General features: G+C 44.8%; 1 protein-coding gene across 1 annotated transcript in view; it reads left to right on the top strand.

Annotated features, from left to right (window-relative positions):
- Positions 1–24,256, top strand: part of CHRNE (cholinergic receptor nicotinic epsilon subunit) — a 153,075-nt gene extending 128,819 nt beyond the window's left edge. Inside the window, exons 11-12 of the mRNA XM_085639223.1 lie at positions 12,453–12,583; positions 23,540–24,256. Of these exons, the coding sequence (XP_085495349.1) occupies positions 12,453–12,583; positions 23,540–23,707 (299 nt within the window). The 3' untranslated portion in view covers positions 23,708–24,256. The remainder of the gene's footprint in view (positions 1–12,452; positions 12,584–23,539) is intronic.
- Positions 24,257–24,560: the final 304 nt, after the last annotated feature.

Below are 24,560 nucleotides of genomic sequence, written 5' to 3' on the forward strand. Positions count from 1 at the left end.
GTCTCACAAAAAATAGGCAGCTGCACCAAAACAGCCAAAATGTACTCTGTCATGCAGTCAGAATGTAAACATCTCCAATGCATCAACATACATGGAACACACTGTTAACCTGCACCTCCCCGTTACATTGCAGAGGGACAATCAACACCTCCTGCTAAACTGACCACACATCTCTACAGTGATGATGAAGAGGACACCCTGCAAATTTGCCCAGACACCCTCCAACAGCTTGTGGACAGCATCTGCACACTACCCCCAGGAGCAGGGCAGCCCAGCTGCATCGCAGTGACCCCTCACCCTGCACAGACCACACAGCAGGAATCACAGGACCCCCACGACCAACACATGGAATTCCAACGCCGTGTGTTAGGGTGCCAGGAGAAGATGGCCGATCAGCTGCGGGTGGGGTTCGACCTCATGGCAGCCAAACTCAATGCCATATGTGGGTGTCTGAGTCCCATCAGGGACCACTTACAGTCCCTAACCTATCCCCACTGTCCGCAACATGCCCACCAACAATCCTTGGCTGACCTCGCTGGGGCCATTACTCGGATACAAGAACTGACTAGTTAGACAGGCTCCAGCGATGACAGCACAGAGTTGGCACAATTGCGGAGGACAATGGAGACCATGGAGCCGATTCAGGCTGGAATTAGGGCTGCCACGGCTGAACAACAGCGAGAAGTAGCTGGGATCTACCATGCCTTGCAGATCCTCAGACCCTGTTCAAAATGACTGCTGCAGGAACTTCGACACACACATCTCCGCCCCCTGATGTGTCATTGGCACACAGTGATGCAGCCCTATCACCTTTGCACCCTGATGTGTCAGTGGAACACAGTGATGCAGCCTATCACCTTCGCAACCTGATGTGTCAGTGCCCCACGGTGATGCAGCCATAACACCACCTGACACACCGGACACAGAAGACGTCTCAGAGGAGTAAGATGTGTAGGTTAATGTCTGTGTGAGGAAGGAGGCAGTAGCATCCGTACCCACCACATGGCCTGTCCCTGCCTGGTTCAGCCCTATGCATCATGCCCTGGAACAACACCCCCCACTGTCCCCCGGAAGACTCTGCGACATTCACCTGGACCCCGACATGACCTGCCATATCTGCTCCGGTACCAATGACATAGAAATCCTGGTGCAGACTGAACTCTTCCTCTTCAAATCAACCTCGCATTCCCCCAAGGATTCTGGTTGGGCCACCACTGGGCAACCACGTTATGTGTGCTTGAACTGGCCATGTACCCCTCCAGCTCCGACTCTCCCCAGAATGTGAATAAAACATTCCAAATCACACAGATGTGTCATGTCTATGTTCACTCACGTATACAAGTATGGATGAATGTAGGGACATTGTTTCACAAAAAGGCACACCCTGGTAAATGTCATGAATGCATATGTTTGACCCTGACACACATGGACAATTAGATGACTGTGAAGTTGTGAACTAGCTGCGGGCTCATTGCACATGGCCAACAATCTTGCAAACCCCCAACGTAGCCCCACATCCATTTGTCATATAGGGCTGTGTGCGGAAATTGCAAAATCGGTCGCACGCATGAAGTAGTGTCCCCCATCACATGTGGTTACAGGGCATCTCTTCGAATGATCTACTCACACACATCAGTGTGGACACAGTCTGTCTCAATGGATCACATTGATCCATATGGCAAGAAGTTGGACACCATACTCACATTGCTGAAGACACGTAAGAGCACAGGACTACCAGCAACTATTCCATACACAATGTCTGGCTCACAGAGGTGGAGCTGCCAATAGGGATTCATCACCAATGTACATGCGGCAGTCTGTCCCTCCCTGTGTACGGACAATGCTCATTGAGGCACACAATTTGTCATATTAATCGACACTCATCACAGTTGTTCACTGGTGAAGTTGCGTAGACTTTATTAGCATGTGTGTGTCAGTACGGGCAAGGAATGGGCCACAACAGGCAGACAAATGCATAAGACACTTACAGGCAGAATGGGGACGTGTCTAGGTGTAAGGAATGAGGAGGCAGAAATGAACACATATCCTTACGTTTGGCAACGGTTTAAGCCCACCTTGCCTTGCTGGTTGAGTCATGTGATGTAAGGCGTCTGCTCATTGCCCCGTGTCAGGGGACACGACTCACAGCCCATGGGGTCTGCATGGAGCTGTACCACCGGACTGCGCCGACTGTGTGCTATGCTGACAGTGAGCAGGTGGAAGGGACCAACAAGGTCACATGTCGTGCTACATTGCCATGTGTGTAGTCTCCCTCCAGCAGTATGTCAGATTTAGGAACGCTGCCTAACGACGCTGTGCAGCTCCGCCCATGGGGATGCATCACCTTGCACAGGTATGTGACAAGACGCGTAAGTGCACGCACATGCATTCTGAGTACAGACGAATGCATGCATGTCCACTGTTGTCCTGGGATGTGTGACCATTCTCCGCAATGCAACACGGTGTTGGGACCTGTGCCCTGGGGGGTCAATCAGTTGTGGCTACAGGAGGGTAGTTACTCGTCCATGAATGCGAGCGCAGCACCATAGGCAATCTGTTCCAAGAGTACGTCGTGCTCGAGTTCAAGGAACACGAGGGAGAGTCAATCCATTAACTGGTCTGGACAGATGTGCTAAGTGCACGACGTTTCACCAATCCACAACACAACACAATAGGGGAGGGCCTCGATGTGGTCACTGCACACGATGTCTTGTGCAATCTCCCATCCACTACTGCCAGCACATACACCACAGATCAGGGCATCCCATGCACGGGTATCCCGTTGCACTCCTGTTCGTGGACCAACAGGGGGCGCACATACAGGTCCTAATCCAGTTAGGCTACCGTTGTGTTGGATAGGCAGACCTCCATGGGCCACTCGAATGTGCATGATCGACAGTGGAACCAGGGCTGGACGCATGTGACGTACGCAACCTGGAAACTCAGACGGTAACTGATTCGCAAAACTGCCATTGGCAGTGCTCCCAGCAGAAACAGCATTCGTGCACGGTACAGTTCCACGTGACCGGGGCTGTGCATGTGCCCGGGATTGCCTGTCATTGCGTTTGTTGAACTCGTAGCACCCCCACTCCTCAGACCGGCGGCAGTTCTGGGGATGATATGGGGATGATATGCCTACACCTGCATCCCATGCAGGTGTAGCTCGAGCAGGGACAAGTGTGTGTGGGGTGTGGACACGTTGGTCTTTCATTAGCGCAGTTCGTGGTGTGGGAGTTGGCGGAGTCTGGTATGGTATCTCACTCAGGGGGTGCTGGGCGCATTGAAGACCAAGGTCGGAGGTTCGGATGTCCTTCCGCCTTGTCTATTGAGACAAAGGAGTTTCATGCCTAATTTTAGTCTGACTACGGCTTGAATTTCTGGAATGTGATGTGGCCTTCGCACAGGAATTGATGCCAGGCCTTAGATTAAGGGTGCACCAATTACGAAGCACACGCAACAGTTGGCATGTATGAGCCAAGGGCCGACTGTCCTTGCGCTCCTTGTTTGGTCCCTCTCTCTTTCTCTCTCTCACTCTGTCCTTTGATGGGTGCCTGACACACCTTCTTATCTTGGATATTGTCTTACAGGCTGTCACTTACAGATTGTCCAGGGATGACCCGCCATGACTCTTCCAAATAGTTGTTTGGAGACGTATTTGATTGTGATATTTTGTTTGGACTTCCAATGGTGAATGATTGGTTCTGCTTTTTCTGTACTCCACTGAAATCCCATTGTCTGCCCACCATTGCAAGGGTTCAACAGAGATTACCCTCACTCCACAGCAGAAGCCCACCTGCATTGGCAGAAAAGGCCAGTGGGTTTCGCCTGCTTATGTGCTGGAGGATGTGGGTCTGCTATGCCGATAGACAGCAATTCCACCAACAAAGCGGCTCATTACAATGTCGGGCAGACACATGTCTGCCCAACACCGTAGGGGCCTGGAGCCGCCTGGCCTGAGGTTGGGGGTTTCGACCTTAGTATTCATATGCGACCGCCCAGTGGGCGATCGGAAACATCCATTGTACTATGGCCGCTTGTGCGGCAGGCAGAAAAGGGCCACAGCACAACCTGCCATAGTAAAATGGATGTTTGGAAACATCCCTGCACCCTGTAGGCACCTCACATTGCCTGTCACACGGTACATGGACATTTAGGGGCACCATAGGTGCCCCCAACCGGAGGGCCAGGGGGCCCTGCTAGGGGCCCCCAAAGTCATTTTCCGACAGCCATTCCATGTCAGAAAGGCCGACATTGACAGCCTGTCGGAAAATTACATCATAATCCCGACAGCGGAGCTGAAGCTGGCTGCACCGTTATTAAGAGATTGTGTGCATTTCCGATGCTCCGACGGGCTGAACACCAGTGGACGGTCCCTCCGCCCGATGCCGCCGTCCGCTGCATCGCAATGTGGCAGGCAGACCGTGGACATAGATGTCGAGGGGACCGACACCGACAGTACGTCGGTGTCAGTCCCGGTCCCATCGGCATCATAATGAGGCGCCACATTGTAAATGATTCTATAAATGTAATGGGAAGGGTCTGCTCTTTCTCTTCCAGTCACTACTCGTTCCAGCTTGTTGTACACCCTCTTTCAGACACCAGTCCTGGATTTGATGGGAACTAGAACACATTCAAATTTGCTGGAAGAAATCAAGTTGTCCTCCCTCACTTTCAATGGTATAATTGGACTGTGACAATGAATCTAATACACTCATTCGTTGGAACCAAAGATTTACTTTACTTTTCTGATCTAAAATAAAAACAGTAATGAAAGCTATGTATTTCTAGCACAGATTTGTATACAAATGTTGATTCGTTTACATCATTACAGAGAACCGAAATGTACATAAATCAAAAATTTATCAGTGATGAGACAAATAAGAGGATGATGTTGTATTGTAGATATTTTTGAGGGCAGAGGGTTGCTGTATTTTGTATGATTCATTGTGTAATAAAAATGCACCCAGTGAAACTCACTGTTTTACAATAAGGAGAGATGACCCTGTCGTCTCAAACTCCCCACTATAGACATGGTTTAAAGTTTACATTTACCATGGTGCACGTCCTTAATTTCTATCAAATCCATCACTTATGAAGTGTCCCTGAATCAAGTTAGAAAGAAAAGGGAACCGACAGCCGATAAAATGGCTTTGGGGTTCATTCGATACCTCCAGATGCCATAATTCACCTAAAGATTTACACTGCACAGTAACCCTGCTAACATTAAAACTGGACACAGTGTGTTGTGATTTCATGTTTCGACGGTACATCTAAACCAGGGGTGTCTGACGTTTCGTGTAAAATCATGGCGCGCTGCTAATAGTATCAGGTTTTTAATAGTGACCACGTCAGACAAGGTTACATTAGTGTTCACCCCATGCAAGATTACCAGCCCTGGTCACCTCAGTGCATCAGGCAGGGAGGCAGCAGTGATGTAGAAGAGGCATTGTAAATATAGAAAGCCTCTACATAGTTAATACATGCCATCCACAGCTCATATAAACTACTTCATATACATTTATATATATTAATTCAACCAAGCAAAAGGTCCCAATGGGCTGCACCCAGGAGAGCTACTTGCAGGCAGCTGGAGAGCTGCTCGCAGGCAGCTGGAGAGCTGCTCGCAGGCAGCAGGAGATCTGCTCGCAGGCAGCTAGAGAGCTGCTCGCAGGCAGCTGGGGAGCTGCTCGCAGGCAGCTGGGGAGCTGCTCGCAGGCAGCTGGGGAGCTGCTCGCAGGCAGTTGGGGAGCTGCTCGCAGGCAGCTGGAGAGCTGCTCGCAGGCAGCAGGAGAGCTGCTCGCAGGCAGCTAGAGAGCTGCTCGCAGGCAGCTGGGGAGCTGCTCGCAGGCAGCTGGGGAGCTGCTCGCAGGCAGCAGGAGAGCTGCTCGCAGGCAGCTGGGGAGCTGCTCACAGGCAGCTGGAGAGCTGCTCGCAGGCAGCTGGAGAGCTGCTCGCAGGCAGCTGGGGAGCTGCTCGCAGGCAGCTGGAGAGCTGCTCGCAGGTAGCTGGGGAGCTGCTCGCAGGCAAATGGAGAGCTGCTCGCAGGCAGCAGGAGAGCTGCTCGCAGGCAGCTGGGGAGCTGCTCGCAGGCAGCTGGGGAGCTGCTCGCAGGTAGCTGGGGCGCTGCTCGCAGGCAGCTGGAGAGCTGCTGGCAGGCAGCTGGAGAGCTGCTCGCAGGTAGCTGGGGAGCTGCTCGCAGGCAAATGGAGAGCTGCTCGCAGGCAGCAGGAGAGCTGCTCGCAGGCAGCTGGGGAGCTGCTCGCAGGCAGCTCGGGAGCTGCTCGCAGGCAGCAGGAGAGCTGCTCGCAGGCAGCTAGAGAGCTGCTCGCAGGCAGCAGGAGAGCTACTTGCAGGCAGCTGGAGAGCTACTTGCAGGCAGCTGGAGAGCTGCTCGTAGGCAGCAGGAGAGCTGCTCGCAGGCAGCTGAAGAGCTACTTGCAGGCAGCTGGAGAGCTACTTGCAGGCAGCTGGAGAGCTGCTCGTAGGCAGCAGGAGAGCTGCTCGCAGGCAGGTGGAGAGCTACTCGCAGGCAGCTGGAGAGCTGCTCGCAGGCAGCTGGAGAGCTACTCGCAGGCAGCTAGAGAGCTGCTCGCAGGCAGCTGGGGAGCTGCTCGCAGGCAGCTGGTGAGCTGCTCGCAGGCAGCTGGTGAGCTGCTCGCAGGCAGCTGGAGAGCTGCTCGCAGGCAGCTGGAGAGGTACTTGCAGGCAGCTGGAGAGCTGCTCGTAGGCAGCAGGAGAGCTGCTCGCAGGCAGGTGGAGAGCTACTTGCAGGCAGCAGGAGAGCTGCTCGCAGGCAGCTGGAGAGCTACTCGTTGGAGAAGCCTGGTCTAAACAATTGCTTTGGAAAGAAAGGAGCCGTGTCAATATTTTAGATGCCAAGACTCCAGTCACTCATACTGTTCAAACCATATCCTATTTTGGAAGGCTGTGGGTGAGCACACAGCCTTCTTGCTTTTCATAACCTCTGTCGCCAGACTCTTCATTCCGCACAAGCAGAGAAAATATACATCATATTTGAATCCATAGCGGGAATCTTATGCTAGGGAGGCGAGAGCGTCATGTTTGATTTCTATCATAAAACCCTGAAGTCTTTGAAAGACATCTGTAAGAGAGTTGGCCATTAATACACCTGAAGCATATCCGTTTATGAGACAAATATCATTTGTTTCTTTGTTTTGTTCTCCTTTAACCCTGTTTGTATTATAAGTGTCGATCTGGCGTCTCTGTTAGGGGTGGGCGGAATTTGCGTAGTTCCGCTACGCAAAGCTCTGCGAAACGGTAAAAATCCCAGCGAGCATGCAGAAATTCCGCAAACACGTGGAATTGCTTGTTCGCGATGCTTCTTTCCTGTTCGCAAACGCTGTTTGCGTGCTCGTTAGGAAATATCTCGTGGACACGCATTTTGAGAACGCGAACAAGCAAAAAAGTCCGCGAAGCCACGGAATGCAGAATTTTTTGGCAATTCCGTGTTCTCCGCGGAACGCGAAATTACCCAAATTCCGCAAATTTTGCAAGCGGAACAGAATTTACCACCCAGGCCTAGTCTCTGTATATTATTTATTGGCAAAAGAAACTGTAAATACAAAGTAATCATGTATTTGTTGCTCGTGATGAACTTAGATGCAGGCGCTATGAAGACTTCTATCACAGGCGTACACATCATGAGAACGTGTAAACTGGAGGTGATAATAATCAGTGTTAAAACTTCTTAAAGAGATCATTCATAATCCTCACTTGTGTATGATTTGCAAAGCATTTACAGATAGAGTCTGCAAGGCACGAAGTTACCGTCTCCTTTCCCAGAAGTCCATGTCAACAATGATGGAGCAATGGAAAACTGCTGCTTCCATGACCCTCTTCATTCTGCTGGCTTGCAAAACGTTACTGAAGGCGCATCAATGCCTTTTTCAAGTTGTGAAAACATATTCAATTTGTTTTGTGGCATGCTGAATATAATAGTAATTATAGCAATGGAAGACGGCCTCAGTGGGCAACAATTCTATAAATATTTTTTTTTAAATGCTTTTATGCCACATGTCAAGCAGAAGATAAAATAACTGTCCTTTGCAAGTGGTGTGCCTGTTTTAAATCACAGAAATTGGAGAAGCTTGCTTAGCACGAGAAACAAAATGCAGGTTGAATTTAATGTGACAGACACAGATTTCCATAGGAGATGGCTGCATGGATTGTATGACATAATTTCGAAAGACAAAAATTCGACCTACAAAAATATTGCAACAAAAATATCGTGGTCAAGAATATCGACATCCTATCTACAACATGGTAAGTACAAAAATATCGATAATTTAATATCGATGTCAAAAATATCGTAATTCAAAAATATCGTTTTTTTTTTAGTTTAAAAAAATATGTAAAATAAACCAAATAATACTTATAAATCAAAGAAACATAATTAAATATTGTATAATATGTAAAATGTATAATAAATATAAATAATTAAATGAAACTTTAATGAAACATATATATAATATATAATATATACACTTACTTAATAATTACTTTTAATAATAATTTCTGTAACATATAAATTATTAAATATTTATTTAAATTACCAATACATCTATACACATAAAACAATAACATTAATAAATATTAAATAATTACATATAGCAAATTATAATCAATAATTTTAATTTGAATAATTTTTATTATTAATTATATATTACAATAGCTAAAATATTACAAAACATATTTAATATCAGACACAATAAAACTACTAGTCCAACTTCAACAAAAACAACAGTAAGGAAAATGTTGGATAGCGTAGGGGTAAAAATAACTATTCCAACTCCCGAGAGTGCAACAGTAGGGAAAACATTGGATAGCGTAGGGGTAAAAATTACTATTCCAACTCCAAAGACTGCAACAGTAGGGAAAGCGTTGGATAGCGTAGGGGTAAAAATTACTATTCCAACTCCAGAGAGTGCAATAGTAGGGAAAGTGTTGGATAGCGTAATGGTAAAAATTACTATTCCCACTCCAGAGAGTGCAATAGTAGGGAAAGTGTTGGATAGCGTAAGGGTAAAAATTACTATTCCCACTCCAGACAGAGCAACAGTAGGGAAAACGTTGGATAGCGTAGGGGTACAAATAACTATTCCAACTCCAAAGAGTGCAACAGTAGGGAAAACGTTGGATAGCGTAGGGGTAAAAATTACTATTCCAACTCCAGAGAGTGCAATAGTAGGGAAAGTGTTGGATAGCGTAAGGGTAAAATCTACTATTCCCACTCCAGAGAGTGCAATAGTAGGGAAAGTGTTGGATAGCGTAAGGGTAAAATTTACTATTCCCACTCCAGAGAGTGCAACAGTATAGAAAACGTTGGATAGCGTAGTGGTAAAAATAACTATTCCAACTCCAAAGAGTGCAACAGTAGGGAAAACGTTGGATAGAGTAGGGGTAAAAATTACTATTCCAACTCCAGAGAGTGCAATAGTAGGGAAAGTGTTGGATAGCGTAAGGGTAAAATTTACTATTCCCACTCCAGAGAATGCAATAGTAGGGAAAGTGTTGGATAGCGTAAGGGTAAAAATTACTATTCCAACTCCAGAGAGTGCAATAGTAGGGAAAGTGTTGGATAGCGTAGGGGTAAAAATTACTATTCCAACTCCAGAGAGTGCAACAGTAGGGAAAGCGCTGGATAGCGTAGGGGTAAAAATTACTATTCCAACTCCAAAGAGTGCAACAGTAGGGAAAGCGCTGGATAGCGTAGGGGTAAAAATTACTATTCCAACTCCAGAGAGTGCAACAGTAGGGAAAGCGCTGGATAGCGTAGGGGTAAAAATTACTATTCCCACTCCAGATAGTAAAACAGTTGGGAAAGCACTAGATAGCATAGTGATTCTATGAACATTATAACCAATTCAATAATTTGTTATAAAAAAATTGCATGTTAACAATGTTTAAAAAAAATAATAATTATTAAATACCAATTATGTAAAATAAATATTTAAATAAATAAATTTAAATTACATCCCACACTATTCCCCCTTTAACACACAACACACTACACATACAAAATACACAATATCAATTTATCTCTTATTTACAATTAATAATACATTCTTTATAATTAATATAGTTATTAATTCACTAATTAATACATATTAACTACGAAATTACAAATATTCACCTATTAATTATTAATTAACAATACATTAATTAGCAATAACAACAAATAAAATACAATAATCAATTATTTATATTTACTATATTTAACTAACTAATAACAATTAATTAATAATAATTACAAATAAATAAAATATATCATTATTTATTTTATTTTAATTACATCCAACCCTATTCCCCTATAAACCCACAACCCACTACACATAAAAATTCACATAATTAATTTTAATTATCAATTAATCACTTAATAAAATTAAATCACCAATTAATTACTAATTAACAATTAATTAATTAACTATAACAATAAATAAATATTATTAATGAACTAATTATAATTTATATAATTAACCAAATAATAAATTATTTTTACAATTAATAATTAATTAAAAATTATTTAATCTATTAATCAAATTAATTACCAATTATTAATTTATTACCAATTAATTAATCATAAATACCAATCAAACAATACATATTAATTCATTAATTATAATTACATTACTTCCCACCCTATTCCCTATATAAACCCACAACCCACTACACATAAAAATTCACATAATTAATTTAATTATCAATTAATCACTTAATAAACTTAAATCACCAATTAATTACTAATTAACAATTAATTAATTAACAATAACAATAAATAAATATTAATAATAAAGTAATTATAATGTATATAATTAACCAATTAATAAAATAATTTTACAATTAATAATTAATTAACAATTAATTAATCAATTAATTACCAATTATTAATTAATTACCAATTAATTAATCATAAATACCAATTAAACAATACATATTAATTCATTAATTATAATTAAATTACTTCCCACCCTATTCCCCTATAAACCCACAACCCGCTCTGATACTAAAACGCTAAATTAAATGTAAAATAATTATAAATCTCTAAACATTTATTTTTAAATGTATTAAAATACATTACAATAATCTTTAACATACAAATAAAATACATATTAAATGACATTACACTAAATAAATATCGATATTATTGACATCGAAATTTTTACTTACGATATTACTTACATCGATATTAAGTACTTCGATATTATTAACTTCGATATTACTTACCTTGGGATCGATATTCTGTCCATCGATATTCTTGACTTCGATATTCTGTACCTACGATATTAAAAACACGATATTATTGTAGGTCGAAATTTAAAACTCGATATTTTGGCTAAACACCGGCTGCATGAAAGATATGAGGATTCCCACTATGTGGACAGTATCCAGAAACTGGAATAATACCTTATTAAAAGAGGAAAAGTGTTTATGATCTGTTTATATACCCTTGCTCATGCAGTGGTAATGTGCCCAAAGGTACAATACAAATGCAAAAGGCCGCTACAGACAATGGGGCCCGATTCACAGAACTAACTTAAGACAAAATCGTAAACTTATTACCATTTTGGTATTCACAGAAGGCACTTACTCATTTCGGTATTCACAGAAGTTAGGACTCCTAACTTTAGGACTCCTAAATGCCTTCTGTGAATACCGAAAGCCTTAAAATTAGGATTTTTCTCAGTTTAGTAGTAGTAAAGTTAGGAGTCCTAACTTTAGGACTCCTAAACTGAGAAAAATCCTAATTATTTTAAGACTTTCGGTATTCACAGAAGGCATTTAGGAGTCCTAAAGTTAGGACTCCTAACTTCTGTGAATACCAAAATGAGTAAGTGCCTTCTGTGAATACCAAAATGGTAGTAAGTTTAGGATTTTGTCTTAAGTTAGTTCTGTGAATCGGGCCCAATATTCTTAAAATATAATTGACAGTGTTAAAGACACAGTAGACCTTCCGTAAGATAAATTCAGTTGATATTTGTATTTCAGAGTAAGGAGAGTAAATAAAAACAACGACATTTAATCTAATATCAATTTAGTAAACAGAAGTTTAGAAGTATTAACATCTTTGAATAGACTATCTTTAATGCAATTTAAACTTCCTGTAACTAAAATTGAGATGCATATCCTATTTGGATGTGCAGAGACATATTTAAGAGTTTTCATATGTGAATCTATATTATCAAAACGGTTTTCCTGTTGTAAGAAGGACTTTTTAACCAGATAAAACAATTATTATTAAAAGAATCAAGCGATAATTGAACTTGGTTCAGTGATCACCTTTCTAGAAGTGAGGCTACGATACAGCCTTGTTTAGGGACATATAAACACTCCAGAATAAGAGTTGAATGTCTCCTGGTGATATAACTTTATTACATGTTCGAATATGATGTGAGATGTTCTCTTCGCCCTCTGACTGACGCTCTCCCCTGCAGATGGCATTGACATCGGCATCACGTCCACCCTGTACAAGAACCTGGCCAGGTGTGCCCCAGACATCAAAGAGTGTGTTGACGCCTGCAACTTCATCACCGAGAGCACAAAGGATCAGAACGACACTGGATCTGTGAGTTCCCTTCTTTACATCAGCCATAGAGTAAGGTACATAGGTTCATGTTTGAAGCCATTGGACAAGGGGGCGTGATGTGTTTCTTGTAAGTGCTCTTTGTAGAATTGAGGGGGCCACCATGAAATACAAGGCGCGCTGTGATGAGACACAAAGGAAGTGACACAAGAATTCCAATAGTAAGTAAAGCATGGACAAAGGGTGAATAATGGAAAATTGAGAAAGGAGAAACAATGAAATCAAATAGTTTAAGAAAGCATTTGTTAGGGAAGACGAAGGAAAAATAGAAAAGAAAGCCAGGAAGATAGAGAAATGTAAAACAAATGGTTGACAAATGGGCTGAATGACAAATGAAGGAACACAAGGTCATTTGCAAAAGGAGGTAACAACAAAAGTAAGAAAGGAAATGTGGGATTAGGAAAAGGAAGGAGTGAAAAATTCAGAAAGTAAAGGAATGAGAAATTCAGAAAAGGTCAGAGCGAGGAATTATAAAGAGAGAGGAGTGCGAAATGTTTGAGAAAAATCCAGTAATTACCCATGGAAGAAATTAGGAAACGTAGGGAGTGAGGGAAAAGAAGGACCGAATTTAAAAATGAGAAATTCAGAAAAGGGAAGTAGTTAGAAATTAGGACAAAGAATGACTAAGGAATCAGAAGACATTAGGAATTGGGTAAGGAGTAAAAATGATGAAATGGGGATAAGAAATAAGAATAAAAAATCAAAAAAAAGGAAAGAATGGAAATCTAAGACAATAGAGGGTAAAATCAAAGAAAAACAAGTAAAACATTAAAAGGAATATGTGAAGGAATCAAAAACAAATGAATAGGAAAATAAAAGAAATTAGAAATTGGGGACAGAATGTGATAAAAACAGGATTACATAAGGGAGGAATGCAACAAAGGAGACATAACAGCCAATAAAAAGAAAACATTTAAGCAAGACTAGCAGAAAGAAATGGCGGGGGAACAAAAGAATGGGGGAACAAAAGAATGGGAGAAGTGGGAGAAACTAAAGATTGACAGAAATGACAGTGGGAGGAGAGGAGAAACAGTAAGAGATACTTAGGAAGGGTGGAATAAAGTATAGCAGAGTAGGATAATGGAAAGCATGCAAAGAGAAAGACCAAAGCATTAAAAAAAGGAGATGGGTGGTAGGAAGAGAAGAAGGATGGGAAATATGTGAGAGAGTGGAGACATTAAGTAAATGAAAACATACTGTAGTATTTTGAATGACAATGGAAGGAGAGTCAAGAGAGATTCAAGGGGAAGAGGAAGAGAAGAATGGCAGGATAAAAAGAGAATGAAAGCAGCAAGGAGTTCAGAAGGACTAAAAGAAAGCGAGAAGTGGACATTAGCAGTTGTTTGAAACCATAAACCGGGCAAAAGAATCGAAAATGTCATATTCAGATTGAAGCAAAACTAGGAGAGCTGTGACCATGACTCTGGCCCCCTTTGCAAAGCTCTCAGGCGTGAGCCCCTGTTCCTCTTCTAAGATCCATGAAAAACTAAACCAAAGCGGCTATTGGTTTTACTCTATTTGTGATACCGCTCTACTCGGAGGGGCTTTGGCGGCCTTGGATCTGGTATTTCGGATGCATGGCTGAGGCCATGGGCTGAAGAGGCAGGTATTGCATTGGGCGGGGGGGCACCCTTGTGTTGCTGGACCTCACTGAACCCGACTCTTTTCCATAAATGGTTTCAGCCTCCGTCTGCCTCCTTGGTGCTGAAATCTTAAAAAGCCTCCTCCAGAGCCAGTGGTACCAAGCCTGGCTCAAGCACTGTCTCTGAGTCAAGGACGTGTTTGACCCGTGCAGGGTCCATAGGCCACCATCCTGGGGCGGAGGCTGGGGGAGGAGTGTTTATGACGTCAATGAAGAGCCCCACCATGGAGACCTAGCATTACAAGTCACTTTTCCACCACTGTTGTGAGCTCTTCTCTGAACATTTCACTAGAGTAGGATGGCCGCTCCTAGTAGAAAGTGGAGAAACGCCAGGACGGTAAAAAGCTGTGATCAGCAACAGTGGAAGTGTGCGGAGATCTTTATGTGGGGGCGTGATCACCATGGGTTGATGTTATAAAAAACAATTAAATAAGCATAAGAAAAAAAGCACCAGAGAGAAGAATAGGTAGTTTAAGTCCAGCTGAATACAGCGAGGGTCACTCAGTCAATACTCTTCATATGGTGGCCTCAATCCATTTTTCAGTCAATTAAATAGTTCAGTTTTAAAAATGTTCTAGAAAGAACGTTAGTTTAGTTCTACTCCTAGCTAGGGATCTGGGGTGTTGTAGACTTTGGAACTGGGCACCTTTGATGAGCAGTTTGTAAGATCATTCCTGGATCAGTCGGTCAGCGTGCAGAATCATAGTAGGTCGACACCGGGGAGGCATTTTTCGAAGGTATCCCAAGGACTTTGTTACAGGAGGCTTTGTAGACAACCCATCATGACTGCATTTGTAACTAGAGGGGGCTTTCAAGTCCCCGTAAATGTGATTCGGCTTATTGGGATTGAGGGCCAACCTAGTACCTCGATTCTGGTATGGTAGCACTTGCAGGGAGGCCCATGTACCAAGCTTCGAGCAGCCCAGATATGACATCACCACATTCTCATGAGCTGCTACACGCGTGCAGTCTGAGGAAATGGGGTGATTCCCCAGGATCATTTTGTAAGAAATTGCTTTCACTGGTTGAGGAGGGTGGAAGCCCCAGTGGCGGCTGGCACGGATCGGGGGTGGCAAGCTGAGGAGGAAGGGGTAAAATAACAATTACTTACCTCCTCGCCGCGTCTTCCTCGTTGGGTCGTCCTTGTTGCGCCGGTCGGAACAACAGGAAGCACCCAGGCTGAGGCTTTCCTGTGCCAATGCAGCGTTGTGATTGGTGAGTGCCCAGGCTCCCCTGACCAATCACAACACTACAGTGCAGCGTTGTGATTGGTCTGAGCTACGAGGTTCAGGCTCAGCCAAGAAAGGGGGTCCAGGCATGTTCTCCACGCAGGCTGTAATGCCTGAGAGGGCCGGTCAAACATTCATGCGTACTTAGGGAGTGAAAACCACTCCTATCCTCCCTATGCTCCGCCAGCAGAGCAGCCCCGTCCCGTACTGCCAGGCAAACCTGCCACGTCCACAAACAGGAAAAAATTAAATCATAATCGCTTTCAGTTATCATTTTATTTTTCCTTACACTGCTGAAAAACAGTGGAGCAACATTCCTCCGTCTTGACAGAGGAGCCGCACCTGGGAAACCCCAGTCAGACAACAACCACAATCCTTGTCATGGTGAAGCACAAAAGTCACTATATTAACCTGTGCTTAACCCTCTGGTAGCTTGGCACAAAGCAGTCAGTCTTAACTTAGAGGTAATGTGTAAAGTATTTTTGCAGAACTTCAAACAGTAATAAAGTGAAAACATAACAGAAGAAAAATCCAAAGCAATTTAGAACAAGCATTTGCAATGCAGTAGGTCTCGCATTTGTGAGAGTTTCAGCTATTGGCATTGAAAATGACAATGCCTTTTATGTATGTGTTTTAAAAACTTGCAAGCGGTCGTAAACACGCACTTTTGTACTTATAGTCGTTGCTTACGAGAACCAAGGCTGGCAGTAACTGCGCCTCGTTTACTGTCAGACTTGCTTGTCGTAAGCAAGGACTACAAGTACAAAATGCTTATTTAAGCACCGCTTTCAAGTTTTCAAAACACATAAATAAAAGGTATTGTCATTTACAATGCCAATAGCTCAAACTCTCGCAAATGCGAGACCTATTACATTGCAAATGCTTGTTAGGTAGAGCCTAGAGTCAGCGCGCATGCGCTGCTCTGCGAGACCTATTGTAGAGGAGTAGGGAATAGAAGCCCGACCCGCTTGTTAGTCTCTCCTGTTCATTTGTCACCTCCCATGGTGACTGGCCCCTTTACTCCAGTTGTTACAGTACACGTGTCGTTTAGACTGTGAGCACTATTTTCTTTAATGGGGTTCTCCTACTGCAGGCACGACATGTAGTTTGAAAGTAATAAAAAATTAGACGACAGTGTTGCTGTAGCCAGCGAAAGGGCCTTTGTAAAGCTGGACTGGTCACCTTTCTGTTGCTTTTTGATATATTTGAGCGTTAAATTGGTACTCATGTAATGCAACCAAGGCCCAGAAAATGTTACCAAATTTGAAAATGATGAAATAATGAATTAATACTTTTACAAAATGTGCCACATTATGCCACATAATTTGCCTTTTCTTGCTGCATAATTTAGCTCTCTCCTGGTTATAAGAGAGAGCACAGGGCTCTCACTGGCAGCTCAAAAGAACAGGATGGGGGGGGGGCGCACAGGAGTCTCGTGCACACTCAGGTCGTGTTCGGACATCTCTTGAGGTTCTTGAGAGGAATCGGAACACTTGTTTTTACACAGGTTTGCTTAATACAATGCAGTGACAGGTTTGCTTAATAAAATGCAGTGGCGTCCAGGGTATTATCAGACACTCCCCAGCCCCAATGCTCCCATCCCATGCGTACAGGGTTCGTTTCCAGAGGGAATCCAGACTTCAGTCCCTTTCTTGTGTCCCGGGCAGAAACTCCAGTGGGCCTGATCAGCTGTACTTGTGCTCCTATCGCTTGACCTTTTTTTCTGACGATTCACACACATTCCTCAAAATAGCGCTTTACTGTTCACTTGAGAAGCGAGGCACTGCAGTGAGTACGTTGTCCGCTGCGGACACATCTGTACTAAGCCCGGTTTTGTCACTTGATAAAAATGTGTGTTACTGGGCATTTCACTTTCTGTGTGCCTCGGAGACTCCCTCTGCCAACAGTGACCGGATTGGGCAACGGGGTAAAAAACGGTATTAAAGCGCTGTATGAAACAGAACGGTATTAAAGCGCTGTATGAAACGGAATGTTATTTATCTGGTGAGCAACCACAAACCGGTAAAACGATGCACTTGTTACGAGTAGACAAGTGGTGGAAGGGAAGAACTGATATAAATTAAAAACTGTGACATGAAAGTGAAGCCGATCAGAATATATCAACAGGGCTTTCTGAAAGAAATCTGTTAACATGCTCTGGGGCCCAATCGAGTGATGAGATGTAAGCCTCGGTCCCCCAAAATCAGAGCCGGTGCATACTCACCTTCTAAGTACTGGAATCATGGTTATTTGACATTCAGTCAGGCCTCCTTTAAAACGAATAAAAAGCACGGGCAGTAGTATTTCAGGGTGATCAAAGCTCCCGGAAAAAGAGACTTTTTGTAAAACGCAGCACCCTCACCAACCGTCAAATATTATCGCCTCTTACCTAGCATGATCCAGAGGGTGCTGACCTCTCGCACTTGGGGCCAGAGGTAGCTTACAATGGGCAGTCAGGTATGTTTATTTAACATCCGATTGCATGTACTTCTCACAGAGAGGGCTGAGACCCGAGTGAAACCAAGACGCTCAGGCAAGCACCCGCAGTCCGGGTTCGAATCCTCGGAGGGGAGCTAGCCTTTTATCCTTGTGAAGTCCATAAAATCTCTCAGGGAGAGGATATGGCCTTACGGCTAGAGCCGTCGACCTTTGTGCCTAACAAAAATGAATATGTCTATCTGTTAGCAACTGGTGCTCATGTAAAGAGTACTAATACCTTCGGATCTAGTTTGCGCTCAATAAAACTCTGGGAAAAAACAACAAGCGGCATATAATGAAAGCAGAAGCAGAAAGGGCCAAGCGGCATAGAATGAAAGCAGAAGCTGAACGGGCCTGATAGAGACGGAGAAGGTGCGAGCGAGCAGGAGTTGTGCTAACGTGTCGTACACGTGCACATCTGCTGTCCCTCGAGCCGTCCTCGAGCCATACGTGGTACTTGTGCACATGTCCTGTCCCCCTTCGGACTCAAAACCCACAACAATAAGTCACGTCAAGGCGATCAGCGCATGCGCTGCGTCGCTAGGCGAGACCTAAAAATAGGGTATATTTTAATAAGTAAAATAACACCAAAACAGTTGAAATCCAATCAGTACAACTGGAGATAGGAATTTTTAACATTTTAGGTAAAAAGACAAGACCAAGTTCAGCCTGCTAGAAATTGCACCTTTTGTCCTTGATGTGAGGTCTGCGCGGCGCTCTGCTTTGGTTTCGGTGAAGCTTTGTAAGGCTTTGCATCGCTCAGCGTCAGTTCCGTTGGAGCGCTCAGCTGGGCTGCGAGCCTTAGTGGGATTTGCATTGCTGTGCGTTGGAACTGGTGCAGCTTTCAGATGGGATATGCGTGAGGTGGCCCTGCAGGGCTTTGCGTCGCTTGGCCTCAGTGCCTCTGAAGCCTTCGGTTCAGAGCTGCATGGCTTTGCAGGGCACTGCCTTGCTTTGCGCCAGTTCTGATGGAGACATCCGTTAGGCAGGGGGGAGTTCTCTGTGATGCCAGCCAAGGGTCCAGGAGCTGGGGTGCACCTCTTGGGTATCAGGATTCACCCCAGTAGAGGCCAGCAGCAGGGTTCAGGCAGGTCCAGTTGGTGCTGGTCAGCTGGGCACTTGCAGGGCAGGCTTCTTGATGCTTTTTGTGTCCATGTGGCTCAAACAAAAGACCAGCCTACTGGCCCTGGAGTCACTCTGGGTAGCCTGGGATCAAGGCAGGCAGGTACAATCTCCCTTCTTCGGCAAGGCAGTCCTTCAAGCTGCAGGGCAGTCCTCTGAATCTGCCACAGGTCCAGGATCCTTGGCTGGTATCTCTTATGAGAGGCTCTGAAAGTCACACTTCTATACCTGGTGCCAGCCTTTGTGTAGAGGGACTCCCTGTCCTACAACCATAACTGGTTCTTGAAAGTTCTTTCCCTGCCCCTGTCCAGGCTCCACACTGTCTGGGATGGCAAAGGCATGGCAGGCCTGGCGTCAGGATCCTTTGTGTGTGCAGTATGTAACGCCTGTTGAATTATAAGTGTTGCTGGGTACAGCCCCTCCCCAGCCATCCTCTTAGGATGGCCCGTCTCTTTCCTGTCTACACCTAAGCCCCCTTTGTCTCACTGTCTGTAATGCACAAACCCCAACAGCATCGTAATTCAGTCATGTGACCCAGGACACTGGCAAAATGGCACATTTGGATAGTGCAAGAAAATATAAACTTTCCAAAAGTGGCGTTTTTAGAATCGTAACTTAAAATCCGACCATGGAGTGCATAGGTAAGCCCTCTCAGCCTCCCCACCTGGCTCCTGAAGACAGCAGGAGAAGGAGGCTGAGCGACAATCCAGCTACAGAGAGTTAATTAAAAGCACAGCACTCTGTAGATGGAATTATGTATTTATTTGAGGGTATCAGAGCGCTGTACGAATAGAGGTCAGGTCATGAAAATAAGTGAAAAAGCAGGAAAGAGTGCAGGGAGCAATGCAAACACAACACCCGATACAGGTTACCACAGCGGGATGGTAGAGCCATGATCCAGAAGGAATCCACATGTCAGTGATGAAGCAGAATGATTAAGTATAGCTCATGGAGGAGACCATTCAACAGAAGCGTTTTAACTTCTTTTTGAAGACGGTAGAGGAGGGGTTTGCTCTGGTTTCTGGCGGTAGTGCGTTCCATATTCTTGGGGCAAGACCGAAGAAGGAGCAGCTGCAAGTCTTCTTTCTGTTGAACCTTTGTGGCTTTAGCAGAAGGGACTCAGAGCTTCTTGCCACCAGATAGTTCAAGTTGTTGGGGCAGGTAGACAGGTGTGTTGTAGTGCAAGGCCTTCTGAGTCATGCACGCTATCTTCAACTGGATTCTAGCTTCAAAAGGGAGCCATGTTAAATGGTTGAGGTTGGGGGTAATGTGGTTGGATCTCTTGGGTCCAGTGATGAGCCTAGCAGCTGAGTTCAATATGGCCCGTAGTGGGGCCAGCCTTACTTAGGATAGGCCGGCCGCAGTAGTGCTCAAGCAATCTAAATGGTAGATGAAAAGGGATTGGACTGCAAGCTGGAAGTCCCCCAGTGGCAAGAAAGGTTTGATTTTCCTCAGTATATTTAGTTGGTAATTGGCTCACCTGGTGACGGCACTGATATGATCTTGCATATTCAGGTATTTCTCCAACCTTATACCTAGAGATGTAGTGGAATCATCAAGTGAGGGGCATAGTTGAGAGCAGTGTGTTGCATGAGCCATTCTTCGATAGTGGCAGAGTGATTGTGAAGGGCGACCAGGAGGGATTTGGTTTTGAGAGTGTTAAGCATGAGGTGATTGCAGGTCAGCCATCGGTGCACATGAGCAGTTTGAGGTCTTTGGGTGAGGAATTTTTCATATACAATTGGGTATCATCAGAGTACATGTGGTAGTGAATGTTTGAGAGATTCAGAAGTTCGGTAGGCGGTTCCATGAGCAGGTTGAATAGGGTGGGTGAGAGCGTGGATCATTGAGGGACATCAGTCGTGACTGGCGCGGTGTCAGATAGGGGTTGGTTGACTTTGATTCTTTGTGCTCTATTATGAAGGAACGAGGCAAACCAGTTTAAGATGGGACCAGATAGCCCCATCCTGTCCTCAAGAAGGTTAATCATATTATCATGTTTGAGCATGTTGACGGCAGAGGAGGGATCAAGCAGTATAAGCAGGCAGGGTTCGTTCGGGTCTAGCATTCTCAGGGCGTCATCGACAATGTGTGTTAGAGCCGTTTCAGTGCTATGACCCGTTCTGAATCAAGATTGATGATGATGAAGGAGTTGAAATTGTTCAGTGTGGTTGCAGAGTTGTAGTTGTACGGATTTCTCTAATAGCTTTGCTAGTGTCGGGATGTTGGTGATTGGGCGATAATTGTTGAGGTCGCATAGGTCTGCATTTGTGTTTTTTGGAATAGGGGTGACCTGACCTATCTTTAAGCATTCGGGAAACATGCCTCGAGTGAGAGCTGTATTGACAAAGCTGGTCCCAGAGGGAGTAAGGAGGGCGCAGCTGTTTGAAGAGTTTGGCTGGCAGAGAATCAATGAAATGGTTGGAGGGTTTTATTGTTAATATTTTGAGTAAAGCTGCTTCAGCCGGGATTATGAAGGCACTGCTTTTAGTAGTGTAGTCGAAAGGAGTGGAGCTATCCTGGTGCTGTACAGGTAGGAGTCTCTGCTGGGTCCCAGTCAGCAGAAACTGTGAAGCGTGATGCCGATCAGATTCAGTCCTCCTTGTCTTTCCAAGGAAATAGGCGGAGAACTCCACGCCGCTTGCAAGGATCCGGTGTCAGCTGAGTGTTGGTTAGAATTGCATGCTGTTAGTTGTTTGATGATTTTGAATAGTTTCCTGTTTTTGGTAATGTCTATTTGCGCCCTAAAATATTCTGCTTTGTAACTTCAAATGTGTTTATTGTAGAAGATTCTTGTCTGGGTGTCTGGATTGTGCATGGGAGGAGTGTAATTCAACTATGATCCCCTAACACAGGCACAATCCTTTTTATTTAGCAGTCATACTGCGCATGCCTCAAGCAGCACATCATATGTGCTAAAATGGGGCTGTCAGGGCACAAATCAGTGCATCCCTGAGGCCAATGAGGAGCCACACAGAGCAGCAGAGGCAGGACCCCAAGCACTGTCCCGGCTTCTGATTGGACTGTGCTTTCAGTCCTTTCAAGAAACTAGGACAGCGCTTGAAGTGGGTCTTCCTCTGAAACCTTGCCCTGCTGCCCTGTCTGGCCCCACGTTAAAAAATATGGCGTGCTGGTTCCTATGTCCAGCCCCGCATTCCTGCTCTGCTGCTGCCATGGACCCTCTGAGTTGCCAGTAAAGGCAGAAAGGTAAGTAAAACAAATCACTGCTGTTTCTCTGTGTATGTGTGAGTGAAAGTGTATTTGTGAGTGGTTGAGACAGAATTAGGTTGAGTGAGTGTGTGTTAGTTTAAGAGTATCAATGAGATTGAAAGAGAATCAATGAATGAGTGAGTATGAATAAAGTAAAGAAAGGGAGATGGTAAAGCAGTGTGAGGGAGTTAAAATGAGTGAGTGAGGGGGATATTCTGTGAGCGAGAGGGAGTCAGGGGTGTCTCTGTCAATGGTGCAACAGGTGCGGTTGCACAGGGGCCCGGGTGCAAGTGCTGCACTATTAGGGCAGAACACCTGTACCCCAGGAGTTGAAATCAGAACCCCTGTAAACCAGTAGTTGGGAGTTAGGGTCAGTGATTGGGACAGTGTGACTGTGTGCAAGTGCGTTTGTGAGTGAGAAACAGTGAGTGACAGTGTGTGAGTACATTTGTGTGTGAGCGCTCCGAAGGCAAATTTTGAAACCCATGAGGTGAACCTATGGCAATTATTAGATCTCACCACTTTCAGGGATCACCAGACGCCAGGGATCACCAACCGCCACTGGCATGCCATCACTTCCGACATCCATTTTGCACTTGAGTGTGTCTTGCATCACTCATTGCTTCGGCATCCAGTGGATTCTTTTACCCAGGGTCCACCACAGCGAACGCAATGCTTGCGGTTTATCACAGGCTTGTCCCCATCAAAGAAAAGCTCTGGGCAGCAACATGACTCATCCCACTTGCCTTCTCCCACTGGTGCTCAGTCAACACAGGTTTCAAAAATGTTATTTGTCATGTTACAAAACTAGCTTTTTTAAGCAGGCTTCGGTCTCTTTCGCTTCCAGCATGGTAACCGTTTAGAATCTGGAAATGTGAAGAAGTTGGGGGTGTGACAGGAAAAGCTACCCATCCAGTAACTCCAATGCTCCTAATTTACAGACTGATCCACATAACCTGCAACAACACAATTGCTCACTGGCTCTGCTTTTGGGAATGGGTTTTCAATCCCAGAGCTAGCTGCTTTTGTCAGATATGAAGGTAAGGTGTCCAATAGTTCCAGGAGGGAGTGGGAAGTGTGATGTGTAAATTCTGCGCACTTGCAGGAGTCCAAGGCTTTCTATGTAAGTGACTGTGTGAGCGCAGCTTGCAGTCTTCTCAAAATCCCATGTATTCTTTTTGCGCGACAAGGCTTATGGCCTGAGAATCCTGGTCTTCAATGGCCCACTTCCTCATGCTTGTTTATGCTCCTTTTCAGGAAATGGGGAACTGGGTCTTCATCGGGAAGGTGGTGGACAATCTGTGCTTCTGGGCAGCCATCCTGCTCTTCGCCATCGGCACCTTCAGCATCTTCATTATGGGCCACCTGAACAACGCCCCGGACTTCCCGTTTCCAGGAGAGACCAAGCTATACCGACCTTCTTGATCACCACTACCACCCCTGCTGGGTTCTCACTCTATACTTCACTTGTGAGGAGCGTGAACTGTGGGACGAGAGACCAACACGCGCTCACTCAGACGTCTCCTCCAGTGGTGCAGGTCCTGCCGCGGAATCCAGGTCTTCCACCCTTGAAGGTCAATAGGCAGATGTAGGGTGGGCTGTGACACTCTACGGCTGGTGTGAAGCACCACACCTACAATTCCAGAGAGATGGAAAGAAATGAGTTTTAACACAATATTTCCCATAAGGTCTGAGTTCTGGGCACGTGTTGATATTGCCTTATTCAAGTTTTGTTACTTTGGGCATTCAGTGCACGTGATACACCCTGTGTATGGCGCGGTGCTCTCAGACCGCTCTTGTCTCCCTGCACGTGGCAGAGACTTCCCGATGACCGGCATTCTTCCTGATCGTGGCATGATTGGAGAGCGCCCAAATATGTATATAGTTGTTGTGAGTAAGATTAACTCAATGCTTTCCTGCTGGGTGTATTACCGGGGCAGATGCAGTGTGGGATGATTAAATTAAGTACATGATGTAGTGACCTCACTGTTGTTATATCTTGTGTTCTTCAGGGTGTAGTGATCACTGATAAGAGTATGGAAGGTTGTGTTCATCGCTGGGCGTATAAGGCATAGTGGAAAGCTATCTATAGCAAATAACGCAGACATGACCATTTCTGGGTGCTCCACATCAAGAGATAAGTTAACAGAGGCTCAAATAAAATAGTTGTCCAAACAAAACAGGGTAACATGTATTTTATCTGGAACATGAACTAGTGACCTATTAACTCAAATTCTGGACCCCTTAACAATGCCGTCCCGTCCCCCCCTAGGTTGTC

Source organism: Triturus cristatus, chromosome 12, assembly GCF_964204655.1.
Source record: "Triturus cristatus chromosome 12, aTriCri1.1, whole genome shotgun sequence".
Taxonomy (NCBI): Eukaryota; Metazoa; Chordata; class Amphibia; order Caudata; family Salamandridae; genus Triturus; species Triturus cristatus.